Source organism: Phalangium opilio, unplaced genomic scaffold, assembly GCF_054372755.1.
Source record: "Phalangium opilio isolate 3A_F unplaced genomic scaffold, DU_Popi_V2 ptg000209l_1, whole genome shotgun sequence".
NCBI lineage: Eukaryota > Metazoa > Arthropoda > Arachnida > Opiliones > Phalangiidae > Phalangium > Phalangium opilio.
In genome coordinates, this window is record NW_028324217.1 from 16,492,206 (window position 1) to 16,513,535 (window position 21,330).

Sequence of the window (21,330 nt, forward strand, 5' to 3'; positions counted from 1 at the left end):
GCGCGAACCGTTTTTTAGTAACAGGTGACTTTTTAAGACAATTCTTTATTACTCATCAGACGCGTTTGAGCGAGCTAAGCGAGAGGTTTAATAAAACTCAATTTTGTGGCATTATTTTGTTGGGAAGAGATATTTTTGTTGGGAAGAGATATTTTTGGTGGGAAGAGACATTTCTGGTGGGAAGAAACACATTTTTGGTGGGAAGCATTTGGTTTTGTGGCTGGCCTATTTTCAAAAATGGAAAATCCAACTTTTGAAAACCCTAATTTTGAAACTGCGGAACAGTTTTTCCACAGTATTTCGTTAAAAAATTGGGGTGGATTTTTTCCATGTATGAACGAAGAGTTAAGGGCCAAATCTGAAAGGGACGCTAAAACTCTGGTGATTTCATTGGACTTGGTTCCAAGCGTTACTTCTTTCAATGTAAGAAAGATAGCTTGTACTTGCGGAAATAAATCCGACGATGGAATTATCGATGGATTTCTTGTGGGGGTGTTTAACAACCAAAGTCGGTTTGGATACGTAATCCGATGTTCCACTGGGCAATCTCGAGCCAACAAGCGAAAGGCTTTAAGGGCATTGAAGAAAAAGGTTCCCGATCATTTGGTTTCCGAGTGTGTGAAGGCTTTCGTCCCCTCCAAAAACACATGGTTCTATAATCAAAATTTGTCGGTTACCGACAATCTTTTCCTCGTTTTCCTTTGGGTTTGTAAAATGAGCGTCACTGACGCTACAACCCATAGTGAATGTTCCTCACGAACAGTTGTGGATTATTTTTCCATGTGTCGTGAGGTAACGGAGATTGTCATTTCTAATAGGGCCGACAAAGTTCAGATTGGAGGACCAGGACTGTTTGTGGAGGTGGACGAAACCTACCTTCATACTCGCAAATACAACCGAGGGGCGGAGTTAGCCGGGGAAACCATTTGTATCTTTGGAATTTATTGCCGGGATGGTCTATTTTTGAAAGTGAAAAATAAGTCCCGTGCTGTTCTGTGGAGGCAAATGGCAAAATATATAGCCCCTGGGTCCATCATCGTGTCTGACGGAGCCCCTATGTACATGAATTGTACGTTAATGGGCTTTCGGGAGCACCTTACCGTGCTTCATAAGTACGAGTTTGTCAACTCGGAAGATTCTCGCGCCCATACGAACAACATCGAGAACCGAAATAGACACGTGAAGGATGCCATTAAGTCCCACAGAACAGACAGGTCATTAAGTAGCTATATGGCTTCTTATTGGTACCGATGCCTATTTTTCAAGGACCAGGATGGAAACTGGCTTCCTCCTGGAACCAATTTTGCTCGGTTCTTGGAAGACGTAAAGTCTTGCTACCCTGGACCGGGCAAAAAAGGCCTTGAATTAATTGAAATCGGGGTCTCGGAGGAAGAGCTGGCTACTCTCGATCCCGAGACAGAACCAGCATTTTTAATTGCTGGCCAAAACGAAGAAAACACTGCCGAATTCACTGACGAATAAGGCAATGTTTTCTTAGTTTTTGGCAGTAGGCAAGGGGCCTGCCTTATCAAAACTCCCCGGTTGGATTATAGCGGCAGTAGGCAAGGGGCCTGCCTTATCAAAACTCCCGGTTGGATTATAGCGGCAGTAGGCAAGGGGCCTGCCTTATCAAAACTCCCGGTTGGATTATAGCGGCAGTAGGCAAGGGGCCTGCCTTATCAAAACTCCCGGTTGGATTATAGCGGCAGTAGGCAAGGGGCCTGCCTTATCAAAACTCCCGGTTGGATTATAGCGGCAGTAGGCAAGGGGCCTGCCTTATCAAAACTCCCGGTTGGATTATAGCGGCAGTAGGCAAGGGGGCCTGCCTTATCAAAACTCCTCATGAGAAACGACGTGTGGCCACCTCCAAGTGGTGTTTCTCGGGTAACGCTAAGTGCCACACTTTACTGCATAGCCATCGGTATAAACAGTTTTGCAGTTAATAATGTATAATTTTTAATATACACTTCCTTCCAACATATTGAAGCCTTTTTAAAATATTGTTGTTCACCATCATTTGCTTCCCAATAATTGGCCGCCTTTTCAAAAATATTGCTAATTATCTTCATTTACTTAACAAACAATATTATGCCTTTTCCAAAATATTGTGCTTTACCTTCATTTACTTAACAAACAATATTATGCCTTTTCCAAAATATTGTGCTTTACCTTCATTTACTTCCCAAATAATGTTACACCTTTTCCAAAATATTATTGTTTATCTTCATTTACTTCCCAAATAATATTATGCCTTTTCCAAAATACTATTGTTTATCTTCATTTACTTCCCAAATAATGTTACGCCTTTTCCAAAATATTGTGGTTTATCTTCATTTACTTCCCAAATAATGTTACGCCTTTTCCAAAATATTGTGGTTTATCTTCATTTACTTCCCAAATAATGTTACGCCTTTTCCAAAATATTGTGGTTTATCTTCATTTATTTCCCAAATAATATTACGCCTTTTCCAAATTATTGTGGTTTATCTTCATTTATTTCCCAAATAATGTTACGCCTTTTCCAAAATATTGTGGTTTATCTTCATTTACTTCCCAAATAATGTTACGCCTTTTCCAAAATATTGTGGTTTATCTTCATTTATTTCCCAAATAATATTACGCCTTTTCCAAAATATTGTGGTTTATCTTCATTTATTTCCCAAATAATGTTACGCCTTTTCCAAAATATTGTGGTTTATCTTCATTTACTTCCCAAATAATATTATGCCTTTTCCAAAATATTGTGGTTTATCTTCATTTACTTCCCAAATAATATTATGCCTTTTCCAAAATATTATTGTTTATCTTTATTTACTTCCGAAATAATCTACGCAATTTAGCAAAATATCGTTGTTTATTTTAAAATTGGAGCTCGCTTCAAATATTTTTCTATCCTGGTATGAGAATTCTAAATGTTTCAGTGGGTGTTCAAAATTTCATAGCTATATTTCCGCAGTATGTGCTCCTTGAATTCCGTCGCGAGTCCTTATTATTATATTTACCCCCCCCCCGGGTAGTTTTTCAAGATCGAGGGCAGAATGCGTTTAGGCGCGTAGCGGTCTGAATGGCGGTAAGTACATGCAATTTTCAAATTTTCAAAAAATTTTTTCACCAACTTGCGGCGGGTTTAGAATTTTTTCACTAATTTTTTCGAACTCCCCGTGGCCTAATTAATCAGAATCAAGTGTTGGTTGGGTTAGGTAGGTAAAGTAAAATCCTACCAAAAGTTTTATGTGGTTTCACTTGATCGAATCTCTTGAAATTTTAGTGAGAGGCATATTGAAGGGTTCAAACGAACCATTCACTTCCAAAAAGTTGAATAAAATTTTGTTTGTGCATAATCCTACAACCTATTTAGTCGCTTAGGAAAATTTTAGGAAAAGAACTATTCGTTTCAAAATTTTGAAATATTGCACGATAATTTAACACCTTTCAATATGCCTCTCACTAAAATTTCAAGAGATTCGAACCAGTGAAGCTGAAGGAAACAAATTTAGACTGTTTGAGACTAAGCCATTAAATTATGGTTAATTTTCGTTTTAATGTTCTTACAAAAAGCTAGGAAAGAGAAACATTTTAAACTTCGCACAAAAAATACCAAACATTATTTTGCAAATCACATTAAAATTTCAAGAGATTTCAGCCAGTATTTTCGAACATGGACTGATGTTGTGAACACCACCACTTCACAACTGAGAACTGCATACGTCATTAATCACTCTTTGTTAACTTACACGCCTCTAACGCCGCCGCCGCCAATAAAATTGTATGCAGCGCCGCCGCCGGTTTATAGAACGGCGCGCCGGCGGCGCGCCGTCGCCAATATGCCTAAACTGTGCAAACGCCGCCGCCGACAACTTTTTAGCGGCGTCGGACTCTACAGTGTAAGTGCAGACTGGTGTCAATGTGGGATGGACGAAGACCAACATGGTGGTGTAAGAACTCAAGTATAGAGTACCCAACGGAGAGAAATACAATTTTCCAAATTTCTGTGAACTGTCAATGCCGTCCGGAAATTCTAACACGTTTGCTCCGATACGCAAACTGCGAATGCGGTCACGTGGGTGTAACAACGGACAGACAGACACACAGACACGGCCGTTACAGAACCTCTCCTAGACTACGTCACACGGAGAGGTAAAAATAATAATTTTAGTACAATGCAAGAAAAACCAGATACTTAAAGAAACTACTATCTAAACCTAATTCCACAAAATCGGGAGTTATATCTCATTGATATTGCAATTTTAAACGCAACACTTAAATTTGATTGTAGTTTATTCTGTTTCCGAAATTCCGAAAGGTATGTAGTGTGTTGTAATTTTCGGTTCAAATCTAACTTTAATTTGGCAAAAGTACTTGAAAAAACTGATCTATAATAACTTTCTCGAGATTAACGCATTTAATTCTAAAAACGATATCGTCATTCGGAATGCCTTATACATAGAACTAATATTCATATCTTATTCAGAGAAGGCGCAATATTCATAGAATATGAAATTTCGAAAACCACCGTGCTCCAAATCTCTGCCTTGAAAGGGCTTATCTGGAATACATACAGCTAATAGGAATCTTTGTGTAGGCATTTTCTCAACACATCTATTCGGATTTTGTGGGTAGAGCTAGAATAATCATTGTATGTGAAAAATATTACCTATAAAATAATCAATCTCGCCGCGCGTTGCACTTTGCGTGCGCATTTGACCTCGCGTTGCTACCAAAAGAATTAGAAAGACGTCAGTTTATGAGGCGTGAAGGAGAGTACTAAAGCATGGCCCACATAAACACGCATAGAAATTAACGTTGGAGTTAAGGGTCACAATGATTCATATTATCTGTATTTATTCCTGGTCTTGCGCAGAGCGTTACATGTTTTAATATAGAAAATCGAACATTTTTGGTACCTCGTTGGCTTTCACTAACAACGTTACCGTACAAGACACTACTTTTTGCAGAAATAGTGTTTTACGAAGCATTTCTATTCTTCATGTACGGAACAATAATTTTCCGTGCGTATTTATGAATTTCACGTTGTTGTTAATAGTCAATCGTGGGAAACAATGCACATTGCGTCTGTGTTTGGACTTTAGTTGGAATCAATTTACCTATTGATTGTTTCATAAGTCTGTAACGCTAAAGAGATGGTAATTAGAAATTAAAACCTTTTTAATCATTTCAGAAGAGAAATATAATAAAACCAACAGATTAGTTTAATTAACTTATGAACTGGTATTTCTCTTCAAGCATAAAGTTTGATTTATGCGCTTTATCCCTTATTTGAAACAATTTTAAAAATTTTGTGGCGGTTTGCTTCAAACTGAAAGTAATTGACGAAGGCTTGTTTATTCGAGTTTCACAAAGCTTTGGCGCAAAAGTGCAACTTATGGCTAATTTCAGTGGTGCAATTTTGTACTAATTTATATATTTGTACAAAATTTTATTTTTATGAAGTGAACAATAGCGACTCCATGAATATTTGCTCATTTATTCGACTATAAAACCACTATTGTGGACTGTTTCGGAGGGAAAGCTTTCTGCATTTAGATAACGTATTTTTCTTTACGAAAAAACAGGCTACCACTATGATGCTTGAAGACTTATGATGATTAGCTTACGACTGTTTCAAAATAGGTAACTTATACTTCTGGCTATATATTATTTTAGGAAGCAGGTCATGCAATACTGTAATAGAAATGCCACTTAAATATGCGCTGCTAGAAAACTAATTATGTATTCAGTCTTTCACAGTCAGTTAAATAGCACTTTTATATAACGAATACGAGCTGAAAAAAATAATGATGTCGTTTTAATGACTGACTGACCACTACCTCAGAAAGCAGGTCGCAAAACGTGTCGTTCGCGCTTCGTCAGTACAGTATTTGAAAATGTTGGAAGAAACCAAATATTATTAAAGATTTATAACAATTCAATGACATTAGCGTTAAAGCTTAAAGAACATAACGTTTTGATACTTGAAAATTTGTAGACTGGTAACGTGCACAATTTGGCCTTATCACACAAATGTAAAGTTTTAGTGAACTTGAAATTCAACAAAAAACTAATTGTGCCTTTGTCAAATGGAGAGAAATCGAAGCATACGCGTAATCTCCACGAAAAGTATTCCCGAGCTGTATTTAGTTGAGGACGTAGATGGTCCAGTCTTTAGTGGAACATATGCAGATATCTACAATGCAATTGTTCAGATATTTAAGAAAAAGTATGTATATCTCAATGTGTAAACTTTTAAGTCAAATTCAAATTAAACACATTCACCTGTTACAAAATACTCCTTTCATAAGTGTGATGGACTCCTGCTTAAACAGAAATCAATGAGAGAAAAACCGAAAATGAGCAGTACAATCTTAAAGAGATAATTCCTTATGCATTGATAAAGGTTAAAGTGTCTACTACTCTACTGTATATCCTCTAAGGTTCTATCAAGAAGCGATATCAAGTGTTCTTGGGAGAAGGTATAAGTGGCGTAAGTATTCGCGCGCCATAGTCCCAGTCCCCCTTTCAAAATACAAGGGGGGACTAAAAGGAGGCCGGGCTATTTCGCCTCTCCTCAGTCGGAAAATACGTAATTTTCGTCACTCGCGCCGCGCTGACGTGTGTTTTCAAGAACCTATGAGATTAATATTCTAAGCTTTGTCTATGAAGGGATTTCCACACTAAGCCTGTGGCTTGTTTACAGGTGGGTCCCTTTACAATGCATAGAGGGGTGGTGGCTAGCCCCTATGCCACAGCTAACCTACAGCGCCCTATACTAACTATTACCGTTAACCTCTGCAAGTTTTGATGGAAAGGAGAAACCGGGCTAGACCGCGGAGTAAAACTTTTAACAAGTGGGGAGAGAATTTGCAAACTCTACGCAGAAGGATTTGTTCCCAGATTCTCACCCGGTGCCACAGTCCGGGTCAGTGGCGGCGCCAGGGGTAGGCGACACAGGCTACAGCCTACTTTTCGTTTCAATTTGGGGGCCCATAAACGCCGTTAGGGGCCCAGCGACGCCCTGAATTTTAATGTAGTATATTTTGGCCCCACTTTCGTTGAGAAGGGAAATTATTAAAGCCCATTGTTTCTACTGACAAAAAGGATGTGAAAAATTTCACGTAAAAATAAACATGTCTAAGGGATCGTAAATAAACTACGTCACATTCTTATTGAGGGAGGGGGTTTCGAAATTTGTGACGGTCCGTGACAAATGGGGGGTGGTGTCAGATTTAACATTAATTTTGATACGAAGTTAGGACTGTTGTGTAGTTGAATGTAATTAAATGCGAGTGAGATTAACACTTAACCAACTCCATACATTGCATTTAGCTATTTTTATGCAAAAGGTTTTTAACAATAAGTATCCCGAGTACATAAAGACTATGTTTCAAAATCCAAATTCTTCTATTCCGTAAAAAGCAGGGGAATAAAATTATGGAACTCTATCCCACACGACATAAAAAGAATTAATTCAATATCTGTTTTTAAAACAAAGATCCTGGAATATGTCAAAGATATTGTTTAATTTTAACTAACATATTTAACTTAAACCGGACTCCTAAGTAAACCAGTTGTAAACTGATAGGAATATTCATGAAATAAAGCTATTGTTATTATTACTATTATTGTTATTAAAACCCGCGGCTGTCGAAAAAAAAATCGCAATAAATATGACGCTAGAAAATATTGATGATCTATAGAGTAATGGCATCTGCATGCCTTGGCTATGTTACACTCTATGAGAAATTAACATGGAGTGCCACTACTCTATTGGTCGAGAGAAATAACGTAACCACTTGACTACCTGGTCAGCGCTTTTTAGGATAAAAGGAAAAGCAAATATCTACCCATGTAGGATATCAGCTTTTCGATTATTTCACGCGAATCTGATTGAAAAGCTCCCAAAAAAGCGCGTTTGAAAACGGGTTCTGATTTCGCTATAGTGTTATGCTTCAGTTTTTGAAGCAAAACCTTGAAAAGCTCGATGGAAAACGGGCCTTAAGGACTGCTAAATAAAGAGTACGCGTAGTTTCAGCTTAAACTCTCTAATGCAACTGTTTATTCGCCACTAGCATTAGCTAGGATGAGTCGGATCCCCTTTCGGATTGAAATGGTTTCGTTTCTTTCGCACATTTTTGAAATCTGAATATCATGATCGATTAGACTAAGGTATTTGTCTATCAATGTCGAAACCTATGAAGTGTGCCCCTTTAACTAAGCTTTATGGAAAATGTTTCGAAGCTTACAAAAAAAGCACAGACCGGCTTTGAGTTACGATAATAAATACTCACAAACAATTTAAACAATGAATTCTAAAATTTTCTTAAAAATAATTAAAAGGGGCCCATATTTGTGAAAAACCTTTAGCCTACACCAAAGAATATCCTGGCGCCGCCACTAGTCCGGGATCGAACTCGGGATCCTCTTGCTGCGAGGCGAAAGCTCTAACCGCTACGCCACCCCACTCATTGTTGGTGTGTTGTAATTTAGAGGCGGGGATTAACTCCGGACCTACGTTTGGACTGGAGATAAAGCTAGAAATGTGGCGAGTTTACGCCTTCTCCCTAGTAAGATAGATATGGCTTCTTGGTTCTATTAAAGGACCTAATATTATTCACTTAAATCTGTATTTAACTTATGGCTCAATCTGAACCGTTAAGACCTCCTCAAAAAGGACACGAAGCAACGTCATTTTTGACTAGGGTCTCTTCGTTTATAGATCCTAACCAATCCGTTATAAAACTAATGGAAGTATTATATTAAGCATAATTTTCTTTTGCATCCAAATACAAATCTAAGTTTAGACTATATATAAATGTAGTAAAGCTAAATTAAAACCTACACCCCATTTGAAATATTAGCATCAAAGGATGTTTTTCGAAACGATTTTCGTGACTTATAAAAATGGTTTTTTGTCATTGATTCCTCAAAATTCTCTTTGAATAACGAAAATTTCTTTTTTTTTAAATATAGGCTTTTCCGGGTTTCACTTACAATAGATGAGGACTTTGATCTGAGCGGACTAATGAGAAACGTACGTATAGGAATACTTCTTATTCCACGCCGTATACATTATATACGATATAAAACTTAATCCAAAATGATAATTTGCAAAATTTAAGCTCCCCTGTACTGTGTTAAGTATAATTAACTACAAAGCTTCTTCTGATAGTGATTGTTTTACTAGAACAACAAATGGCAAATACAGTTATTATCTTGGAATGTTGATCTTAACCTTCCCAAGCGGTTGGAAATTACTTTAGTTAATTTTACTATAATCAGAAGGGGATAATAGGGATGACACTCTGTATCCTCTTAATACTCCAGTTATGTAACGTCATTCTTCCCAGGCTCACCCTTTAAGTTTGCTTTCCCGCTCATCAAACTACAAATGGGCATCGCACCTTAAGGTGAATTCTATAATTGTTTTTCATTAAATCCCCATCAATCATCCCACAAACCTCGTCTTGACGAGGGACAAAAATGCGCAAGCCCGTCTTGCCAAATATTTAAGCGCTAATAGAGTAATGATGAGGGAACTATTTGTCGCGTAGGTGATTCGGTTTAGTAACCTTGCTCCAAATGTTCCGATGTTGGGAAGAATGACGTTACACTTACCCCGCTTTGTGGTACACTCCTCTCGAAGAGAAGTATTATATACTTCTGCTATAATGATTGATCAAAACATGCGTTACGATAAGACCACAACCTTGCTTTAAAACATTTTGTTGCATTCAGGTATATTCTCCAATATTCCTTTTGAACCTTGCCACTTGCCCACTTGCATAACTAAAACATGAATTCCAAATATTTATTTATACCCTGTATATTAGAATGAAAAAGGGTTAGTATACCCTGTATAATTTAGTATAATGACATCATTCGTTGGCAGTATTGGGGGTTATCCACGAAAGGAAGGTCTTAGCTTTTCCACTTAGTATATTTAACTATGACGCTTGATCAAAAACTGCGTCAGAAAATCATTACATTATTATTAATACAAATTTTTCTTTTTTATATAGGAATCAGACATGTATTTTCCATATAGTTATTTAAAACCTGATGTTTTGTCATATGCCACCTTGGGGAGTCCGGTAATTAGCTTACCTAGCCTTATTGTTAGTGGTGGTTTTCTCGCTCCACAGTTCGGTGTTCTTGAAGCTGTGAAGTGTTTCGATTATAAAGTAATTTCCTTGTGTTCTTTTTAATCTCTGTTTTACGTAATCAACTTATTCTATTCCAAAGTGTTGGATTTGCATTTTTCTTCTAATCGCAATACTTCCTCTGCTACGAGTCATTTCACATGGAATTACAGGAAAATCATTTTTTAAATACTATAAGTCAAAAATGTTTTCAACCTACGCTCTTATGTTGGATATTGGTAATGGTCAGAATTCAACTTCAGTTATGCACGGACCAATGATTATTTTCTTTTGAACGCCTTGGTTTGTTCCGAAATTAAAATTAAAGCTTCATTAGCATTTCGGAAGCAAATCTAGGTGGTTCATTGCCAAAATCCATGGCAAATAGTGTCCTGTATACATTTTATAACGGGAAGCCAAGCTTCCCTTAATGCTACATGTTCTTTTATTTGTGTTTGTCTTCGCTAAAAACTCCGCACATTTTTAGACAGTTGCGATGACAGTAGCTTCATTTCTAATCACAATGATTTCAAAACGTGGATTTTCGAGTGCTCATGTTTGTTAGCGACGATGTTGATTTCGTCATTCTTTCGTGTGACGCTCCTGTCCAAGTTGTCAAACCCTTCGTTACCCACTTTTGTCAATAGCATTGACGATCTAGCTTACAGAAGTGATCGTATACCGATTTTATCTAGTGGATATGCTGAATGTAACATATTTATGGTAAGATGAAAAAACCCTCGTCCTTGAACCACGGACACTATATGGGTAGTTATAATATGAAACGCGATAAGGCGAATAAGCAATAGAACATAGGTACGTCTCTTTGGCTCATCTTCTAATTGGAATCTCGTTAGACAAGAGAATGCACCAGGTTATCGTTTTGTAGAAATCAGGGAATTGAACATTATAAAGTGATGCGGAAACCGATGAGCGAAAATGCAGCGTGACCGTTAAACGTCAGAGTACAATTTTAGGGGGAGGGGCTACGTACATTTAGCTCCTCACAACGATTCCCTCTTAGAGTCTCCGCGCTTTAACGAATACATGGGGAAGAATAAAATATGCTAAATGATATAGTTCCCAACAGAGTTGTCTTGTCTAGCTACTTGAGTATGACCCATAGCTTAGGGCCAGAGATAGACAAAACTGTTTGTCAGTGGCCCCTGTAGGTCTCGGGCTAGAGACCTTATTGCGCTCAGCAGATGGGATGTTAGGCTGGCCACCGGTCTTTTGACCGGACACCTCCATCTGATGGGCCTTGCTGACGACACTCTCTGGCGGTCGTGCCGGGGAAGGAAGAAACTCCCTCTCACATATAGGGAGAGGGCGTTTGTCAGGGAGGGAAAGAACATCCGACGTCATTTTATACCTCTACCTAGGGGAGCGTTTGTAGGCGCGATACTGAAATTCCCCCGTTAGGGGGATGGAATCGAGGTAAGAGATATAAGCCTATGACGTAGCAAGAATGGGTTTGCCCTCTCCCTATTGTGCGAGTGCGATTACTTCGCCTCACTCAGATTAGATTACTTTGATTCACATACTGTGGAGCCCTCGCGGGTCTCTTCCATAACGGTGGAACGAATTCTACGTTACGCCTCGGCCACGGGTCTCTTCAAGGCCTGAATATGAGGGTGCACAATATGCCTCTAGCATCGGTGCTAGGACGTGAGCCCCCCTCTCCCCCAATAATAATAATGACCCATAGCTTTAACAATGGTATGATTTTTCCCAACCCAAAATTCTATATTCCGTTTGGTTGTATGGTCTAGGGAAAGCACACGATTACAGAAGCTACTGGCCCTCGAATATTTATAGTTATTTATTACCGAACCAGAAGGCGAGATCTTATTTAATTTCAAATTGATTTTCTGCAGCATCACAAGAACGAAGCGCAAAGAAAAGTGTGGGAACGTGCTGTTAAGTTCAATTCAATTTATGATACGGGAACGGATGTGCTCAATGAATTTGATAACGTTTTGAAAGGAGAGGCAGTTACGTTTACGAGCAAGGCTGTACAATTGGCTATATTGGGCCTATTTTGCGACGATTATGCTGGACATTACGTGTACTTATCCAAAGAATCAGTTGTATTTCTTTTATATGGCATGCTAATTTCCAGAGGAATCGATGCGGAAGTCGCTGACATATATTCTAAAATGTTGGTAATCCATTTTGCAACCTTGCACTTTAATATGATCAAAGATAGTCAGCCCACTCTTTCGAAAAATTGGGGTATGAATAGAAGCTGGGAAAGGTGACGACATCTAGCGTAAAAGATTTTCTATTATCCTAGTGCATGTTGATAATTGGTACATTTATGAAGCCAGGAATGTATGGAAGGGTTGGAATGGCTAAGGTCAAATCCTAATCGGCGTGAAATGATCTTGGAAACAACTGGCGTGGCTTAATTTACGCTAGTGACTTCATAGCCTGACGTAAAAATCGTATTTACCTGACGTAAAAATCGTATTTTCCACTTAAATTATTTTCATTCATTCATTGGCTGCCAAAAAAACTTGTTTGCTGTAATTCTCTCTCCTCTACCCTAGGTCCTCTGCCTAGGCTGAGAGAATCGAATATGAATACGAACGGCTGCGAATCAGCGCATTTAACTTTAAAAAATCTAAAAGGTCACTTCTGCTAAACCTTTTTTAACGAGTCATGACATTTTTCGCCTTCGGTAGACAGCTAAACAGACGTAGGGGGAGGAGCTACACTTTTAAAAAAAAGGACTCGCCTTATGTTTCCACCATCAAGGGTACAACGAGAGCCCCCTTAGCCATTCCAGCCCCTCTATACATTCCTGATGAAGCTAATGAATGAATTTTGAGGACGTTATTTTATAAATAAAAGTAATTTGTTTTCTAGTTTAAATTGTAAAGCAAAAATATGCATCTATTAACTAAGCTTGAAAATAATCTTCCCCTAAAAGGAAAAGTAACTAAATATTAATTATTTTGTAATAAGAGATCAGTTTTTTTTGTAATATTTTTCCTTTTATATATATTCAGAGGAAGGTCGTTCTTTTAAGGTATAATCAGGGATAGAGTTAATTTTAGAAGTAGGAATGGAGAACAGAGTAATGTGGACGCGCGTCAAAGTCTCGGACCCCCTTCCACTGAACGGAGGGGTATGAAAGGAGAGGCGGGTCATAGAGACAGAGCTAAAAAAGAAACTACGTAATTTTCGCTGTAACCGTCAGCAACGTCATGAAAACGTAGTTTAAGTGAGCCAATAAGATAATTTAAACTTTTCATTATGTGTTGGAGGGAGGGGCTCTATACTTGGCTATGAGTCGGAATGAGGTTAATATTAACCGTTCTCCAACCTACTTCTAAAACTAAATCGATCCCTGGTATATAATGTTATGTTACTTGAACTTTTCCTTTATTTTTTTCGCGATCGGCTTTGAATTTCCCAGGATACTATGTACACCACTGGGCTGGTCATCGTAATATTTATGTAATTTGGTTAAGTGTTTTTGTTTTAATTCATAAAACAAAACCATTTACTTTCAATTAGATGGTACGCCGTAATTGAATGCGGTATTTACGATAAATTGATAAATAAATTACTTTCCGATGGAATGAAATGTTTCAACCAAATGCAAATTCAATTGAGGGTTCCGAGTAACCCTAAACTTCTATTGGTCAATTTAAAACTACCTTTTTTCATCCTGACACTTGGCTTCTGTCTGTCAACAATGACATTTTTAAAAAGGTTAATACGTTACCGTGGAGCTCGACGCCAATATTATAAGCGCAGGAGGAAGCAGTGGCATGAAATGAATAAAATCAATTGGCATTCGATTGGGAGAACTGAAGATACGTTTAACCAAGCATTCAATACGACCACACGATAGAAGTATTCGCTGTTATAATAAAGACAACAGTCTAAAAATCTAAAAATACTGTGCTATTACACATTTTTCTTGAGCCAGTTTTATTTCAAGCCCAATTTCAAAGAAGAGTAGGTCTGATCCAAAATAACTCAATTTTCGTGTAGTCACCTAAATTAAAACAAAACCAACTGAAAACGCGCTTTAAAGAACTGCGCTTGTAGTACAGACTGTTAAAAAAGTCTTTACGCGTTGCGTTTTTCGCACATATTTTACTATATTTCAAAAACTCTTCAAGCTAGCGCTCTGGAATAAAGTGCGTTATAAAAGTTTTGCATTTCTCTTTCATATTTTACCCGTTCCACAGTTGTCCTTTGCATACTTATACCGGAAACCGGAAAAGTCAAAATTATCAACTTTGAAAATATTGATTTCTCGAGGATATAAATGCGATTTTCGGATTCCTTAGGGTCGATTCATATTTGAAAAGTCTTCACCAAATTCAATTCGGATGAATAGGTCACGAGTAATCAGCCTTAATTCAAAATCTGGCAAACTTGGTTAGTGGCGATAATTCATCATCGAGTATCGAATCTTTGTCGTAATAATGCTTGTTAGATGTTATGGCACCATATACGTATATATTTGATTGGTCTTGTGGCGCAATACTTTGAAACAAATCAGATGTTCATTAATGGGATGGTGAAGTGGAAAATAAAGTAATTTTTTATTGATTCTTCTATGAGACCAATCTGCATAGTGAAACCTCCAGGAAATAACGCCGAACGATTTTTAAACGACAATTAGTTTGAAATTTCATGAATAATTTTAAATAGGGATCTCCGACCAATCGCGTAGCGCCCCGCCTTTTTATCAACAATTTTCTCTTGTTACGCTCCGTGTTGAATCAATTTATCGCGAGATTTGAAAAAAAAAATGCACGATGTGACAATTGTGGCGCGAGACATGGAGTGTGCCACGAGAATTTTGTTAACAAAAAGGCACGGCGTTACGCGATTGCTCGGAGGTCCTTATTTAAAATTATTCTTAAAATCTTAGCCTAATTTGAATATTAAAATCAATGGGAGGTATTTCCTAAATTTTTCATTATACAGACTGGTCTTGTAATTAGTAGAAGAATCGATGAATAAAATCACTTAATTTTCCACTTCACCCTCTCTCGAAGAGAAAACTCGCGTCTTTTGAAGAGGAGAAGCGGTTTGAAAATATTGTCATTTGGGCCATGACATCATAATATTTAGAACTCATATTAATTACGTCTGGGTCTTCAGCCCGACTCATTGCAGCCTAGTGAAAATCTCATTCATGATGGCGTATGCGCTGCACGAGATGCCTTCAATCAGAAAAATTCGACTGTTCCATACATGGAACAACTTCAGAGGAGATGGGTTCTATGCTAGGAACATCCGCTACGCGATTGAGCTTCGCTAAACGGAGCCTGGGGTTGCCCATAGCCTCCCGCGTTTAGCGCAAATGTGAGGCCATTGAAAGATCTTTATTTTAGAAACAGGAATAGGGAACATAGTAATGTGGGCGCGAGTCAAAGTCCCGGACCCCCTTCCTCGGGACGGTGGGATATGAAAGAAGAGGCTGGTCATAGCGACAAAGGTAAAAAGGAATTGCGTATTTTTCGCCGTCCCAGTAAGCAACGTCATGAAAACCTAGTTTAAGTGAGCCAATCTGAAATTTTAAACTTTTTATTACGTGTTGGAGGGAGGGGCTCTATACTGGGCTATGAGTCGGACTGAATTGAACGCTAACCGTTCTCTATTCCTATCTCTAAAATTAAGTCTATCTCTGTTGAGGCTTAATAATAAAGCCGACCGCAACCAAAGCATGGGCAAAGGCGTATTTCACAACTGACGTTCAAATGGAAAAGCCTAAATATTAAATGAAAAAAATGAATGCCGGTAAGAATGATCACAACCGAAAATAACAGCTAACAGCTAAAACGAACCCGAACGGTAAACACTTGAAGTTGGTCTCTATGTGCTGCTTGTCTGCTACTCCTTTCGTTTATTTTCTATGGCAAAAATACTAACTTTTGGAGGTATTGGGGATATTAGGCCATTTTGTGTTTTAAGACTTTTATTGTGTAGGAAAGAAAACGACCCTGTTTAAAGAAACTTTGGATGATTTTTAGTATTTAGTTAAAAGTTTAAATTTATTTATAAAATTTGGACGAAAATTTTTAAATAACAAGACTTCCTTTGAGTTTCAAATCGAAGAATGTTCGTGTGCTTTATTCAACAATTTTTTACAATAAAGACAGTCACTTTCAGTTTCAATTGTTGCTTTTGTTGGACATCCCCTAGCCGTTAAAGGAAGGATGAAGAAGAAAATAGAGTGATTTTTTGATCGATTTTTCTTATTATAAGACCATTATAGGCACAGTGAAATATCCAGGAAATACAGTCTCCGAATGATTTTAAAATTCAAATTAGATTCAGATTTTAAAGCTAACTTCAAATAATAACCTCTGACTAATAGCTTAACGCCCTGCCTTCTTGTTAACAAAATTTCCGTTGCACGCTCTCGCGCCACGATAGTCACATCGCAAGCAACTTTTATTACCTCTCCGAGTGACGTATGTCACGGAGAGGTATTACACCGGCCGTGTCTGTCTGTCTGTGTGTGTGTGTGTGTGTCTGTGTGTGTGTCTGTCTGTCAGACCCCACGTGACCGCGTTCGCAGTTTGCGTATCGGAGCAAACAAATACCCGATTTCCGGAACGCGTTCGCGGTTCATCTACCACCACCAGTCTTTACTAACTGGCTTCTAAGGACCACAATCTGCTAGTCTTTGTCCATCCCACATGGACACTAGTCTGTACTTGCAAGCTTCCAAGCACAACCATCTTCTGTTCTTCGTCAATTTCACCTTGACACCAGCTTCTATGCACCACCATCTTCTGTTCTTCGTCAATTCCACATTGACACCAGTTTCTATGCACCACCATCTTCAGGTCTTTGTCCAATCCACATGGACGCCAGTCAGTCCATTCTGGCTTCTTTTCCTTCGTCATCGTTTGGTTTCAAGATATACGCGGCGATCGGCTAGGGTTACGAGAAACGTCTAGCCTCCCAATGGAAGGGCTTCCACCATCGGTTCACGCGAATGCGTTTTTATCTATTATTATAATGGAAACGAATCGTATATATACCCCAAAATTTGAAGAAAGCGGGCAGGAGGGGCACCCTTCACTTTAAACGTCAATATTAGCAAAGTTTCAAAAGATAAGAGGAACAACTTTATTTTAAACGATTTAACTATTTTTAAAGTTATTTACTGGCGATTAAAATAATTAATATCATTTATATTTAATTAATTATTTAAGATAAACTTATTTCTACGTACTGACACGCATATCAAAGTTAATATAAAGCGAGTAGGATGAAAATATCTCTTACGAAACGATAACATTTTCTTTTTGCAGAATATTAAATGGAAATACTTAAATATTTTTCGGCATTACGATTCATTTAGTAGTTGTGTAGGTATAAAGCTCTGTTTCATCTCAATATTCCAAGAACATCTTTTGATATTAACATTTAAAATTGGTGTTTACTTTTTAATTCATCTTTACTACATTTATATATAGTGTAAACGTAACTTTTAGCTTCATTAAATAATAAGGATGTTAATACTTCATCTCTCCATACGTGTTGAAACGACTGGGTCTATGAGATAAGAATTGACCTTGTTTCATGTGCTCTTATAGGAGGTCTTAACGGTTCAGAGTGAGCCGAAAGTTAAATACACGTTTAAGTGATAGATATTAGGTCCTCATTAGAATTATTGAGGATACGCAGGAAATTATTAAACGCTGTAGACTTTACAAATGATCATGGCAATATCTCGCCGATTAGAATTATGTATTTCCGGTTTGTCTCATTGGCTGGCGGATCTGTGTTTGGAAAGTAAATTCGTCTCGGCTCGGAGAGGTTTATTTTGGTTTCCTAACTTGTTAAATCTCACGATAAATTTCATTCGGCGTGGAGCGTGCCACGAGAATTTTGTCAATAGGAAGGCAGGGCGTTACGCGATGGGTCGGAGGTCATTATTTCAAATTTTCCGTAAAATCTGAACCTAATTTGAATCATTCGGATATATTTCCTGGATGGTTCACTATGCAGAATGGTCTTATAATTAGTAGAAGAATCGATAAAAATTATTTGATTACTCATTTCACCCTCCCATTAAACACATTCTTAATCGTATTCTAAAAGACAGACATAAACTCTAATGAAATTAATAAAAACTGTCTTTGTACACAAAGACGCGAAAAAGTAAGAGATAAGTGTAGAAAATTAATTGTTTGAAGTAACAGATATTCAAATTTTCATTTTTGAAGACGTGATTATAAAACATCAATTATTTGAAAAAATTTCTTATCTTAGTTTTTTTCACCAAAATTCCTTAAGTAAAATATTTTATCCTTAAACATGTGCATCATTTTAAAAATAGAAAACGTATGCATTTTATTTTCTTTTTAAAATTTATAGTTAGTTTGAGTATTCGGGCCTATAAGGAGAATAAAATGGACAGAAAATTGTTGATAGCAGACAAAATAAAACAAGCATGAAAATTTAACAAAACGTGTTCGTTTTTTTTAAAGTTTTCGAGGTTTCAAAAATTGACGTGTTGTATATCTCTCAAAGCTACAGATCCTTTTGACTCTAATAACTACATCACAGTCAAAGGGCGAATGTATTTTCAATTCGCAATATTTTCAATTTTGAAATATTAAAATAAATACTTCTAGCTCTATTTTTCAGATATCCGAGTATTTGAACTTCCTCGAAGCAAATTTTTCTCGAAAATAAACAGTAGTATCAAGGTAGTTTCTCTGAAATTTTTGTGAAAAAAACTAAGATAAGAAATTTTTTCAAATAATTGATGTTTTATAATCACGTCTTCAAAAATGAAAATTTGAATATCTGTTACTTCAAACAATTAATTTTCTACACTTATCTCTTACTTTTTCGCGTCTTTGTGTACAAAGACAGTTTTTATTAATATCTGTCACTTCAGTCTTAATATGAATTAAAACTGTTTAGAAACTAGTATCAAAAGTAATATAAGAAACCTCCCTCCCGTAGGGAGGTTTCTTATATTACTTCTGCTAGTATTTTAAAACGTATACTGAAAAGCAGGCGCTCCATTTAAGTCTTGTGGTGTTGCGCGTATATTAGTTACCACGTTTGAACTAACAAGGCCCTAACCATCTATTATAGAAATATTAATCTTGATTGCTTCAACGCCCAGTCCAACTCAAATTGCCTTACCGTCGTTTTCACGTGCAAAGCACAGTGGATGCAATAATACAAATAGATTCCGAAGACTTAGGCTAAAAAATTATTACGTAGACCTGTGTACAAAAACAATCTATACACCTGTGCACAAACATATTCCATAGACCTGCGCTGGGTGACCACATTTCCTAAATTTTATAATTTTTCCTATTTTCGGATGTCTTCCTATTAGTTCCTATAATTTCGATAATTTTCCTATATTTTCCTTTTTTTTGAAATTGTAGATATTTTGTGCGCTCTCACTTTTGGTTTTGTTATATATCACCAAAGCTATGGAAGCCTCTAAAATATTTGTCAGGGAATTCTGTGATGTTTTAAAGTTTTAGCATATGTTTCTAAGATTACGTTCCATAAGTATGACACTTCCTATATTTCGAAATGCTAGAGACTTAATGAGAGCTAGTTCAAGAACGTCGCGAGAATTGACTACACGCGATTTTCTACTCCATCTTCCTATTTAGTCTGTACTAAGCCTTTGACAGGGCCTCATCAGGCGTCGCTTTACGAGAATCTATGACGTTTCATTTACGTCACTTCGAGACAAGCTCTCAGTTTCCAGTGACAAATTTATGTAACATATCTTACGAACTTATGGTTATAATTAAACCAAAGTTCCTTTGTAAATCTTGTCTTATTACTTTCAAAGCATTTGCAACCTATATTTTGCTATTTTTTCAAGAGTAGTTCTCTTGTCTTTTCCAATTTTTTTAATTATACATCTATATCTATATAAATCGAAGTCCTGACTGACTGACAGACTGACTGATAATCATCGCCCAGCCCAAACCGCTGGCTCCAGAAGGCTGAAAATTTGGAGGAACGTTACTCGTAAGTAGTAGGCGCGTACTAAGAAAGATTTTTCCAATCCGCCGCCATCTTCATAAATGGCGCCCAGAAATGTAACAAATCTTCTCTTTGTAAGAAAGTCCGTGAGTTTCAACCGATTTCACAAATATTTAGTACACTGGATTCCTTTAACCTATAGACGGGCTATATGGTCTTTCGGGGTCGATTTGTTGCCATCATTTTAAATGGCGGCCAGATATTTAAAAGCCTTTCTTTATAGAATGTCTGCGTGTAAAGTAATAAAAAATGTTCCGACGAGCTGATGGGCGCCGCCGAGTGCCTTCGCTCCTAGGATAATACAAAAATATTAGTCGAATCAGTAAAATGTACCCATACTTGATGGAAGTTCTCACTACACTCAAGCGATGCCGCGGGTAACAGCTAGTCTCCTATAATTTCCTGCAAATCAATTGTAAATTTCCTATTTTCCTATAACTATTACAAGGTTATTTGTGGTCACCCTGAGTGCACAAACATATTTCCTAGATAACATAGACTTGTGAAAACACATGTCATATAATTGTGTACAAACAGATCCCGTAGACTTGTGCACAAACAGATCCCATAGAATTGTGCACAAACAGATCCCTTAGAATTGTGCACAAACAGATCCCTTAGAATTGTGCACAAACAGATCCCTTAGAATTGAGCACAAACTTATGTCATAGACTTGCGCACAAAATGATGTTATAGACTTACGCACAAACAGATGTCATAAACTTGTGCAAAAAGAGATGTTATATACCTGTACACAAAAAGATTCCATGGACCTCTGCACAAAAATATTCCATACCCCTATGCTCAAAAATATGCTCAAGAATATCTCGTACACCATTGCACAAAAATACTGCATATCCATTTGCACAAAAATATCCCTTATCCATTTGCAGAAAAATGTTCTTTAGACCTCTGCACAAACCGATTCAGAAGGCTTGTGCACAAAAATATTCCGTAGACCTGTGCAGAAAAATATTCCGCAGACCTGTGCACAAACAGATAACGTATAGACATGTGCACAAACAGATACCGTAGACATGTGCACAAACAGATTCCGGATACTTGGACACAAACGGAAGTCACAGGGTTGTGCACAAACAGATGTCATTGACTTGCACAAAAAATACATCATAGACTTGCGCAATAAGAGATGTCAAGGATATGTGCACATCAG

At 37.4% G+C, this 21,330-nt stretch overlaps 1 protein-coding gene across 1 annotated transcript; it reads left to right on the plus strand.

Annotated features, from left to right (window-relative positions):
* The first annotated feature begins 8,957 nt into the window (after nt 1-8,957).
* Nucleotides 8,958-14,266, plus strand: LOC149620876 (uncharacterized). Its single transcript, XM_089854919.1, has 5 exons — nt 8,958-9,028; nt 10,017-10,178; nt 10,240-10,859; nt 12,014-12,297; nt 13,662-14,266. The coding sequence occupies exons 3-5, from the start codon at nt 10,707-10,709 to the stop codon at nt 13,999-14,001; spliced, it is 777 nt and encodes a 258-aa protein (XP_089711045.1). The 5' UTR covers nt 8,958-9,028; nt 10,017-10,178; nt 10,240-10,706; the 3' UTR covers nt 14,002-14,266.
* The last annotated feature ends 7,064 nt before the right edge of the window (nt 14,267-21,330 follow it).

Excerpts from the sequence above, each read along its gene's own strand:
- LOC149620876 (XM_089854919.1), top strand. The coding sequence starts at position 10,707 with ATGTTGATTTCGTCATTCTTTCGTGTGACGCTCCTGTCCAAGTTGTCA. Across the intron at positions 10,860-12,013 it reads CTGAATGTAACATATTTATG|CATCACAAGAACGAAGCGCA; the intron begins GTAAGATGAAAA and ends GATTTTCTGCAG. Across the intron at positions 12,298-13,661 it reads GCTGACATATATTCTAAAAT|ATGGTACGCCGTAATTGAAT; the intron begins GTTGGTAATCCA and ends ACTTTCAATTAG.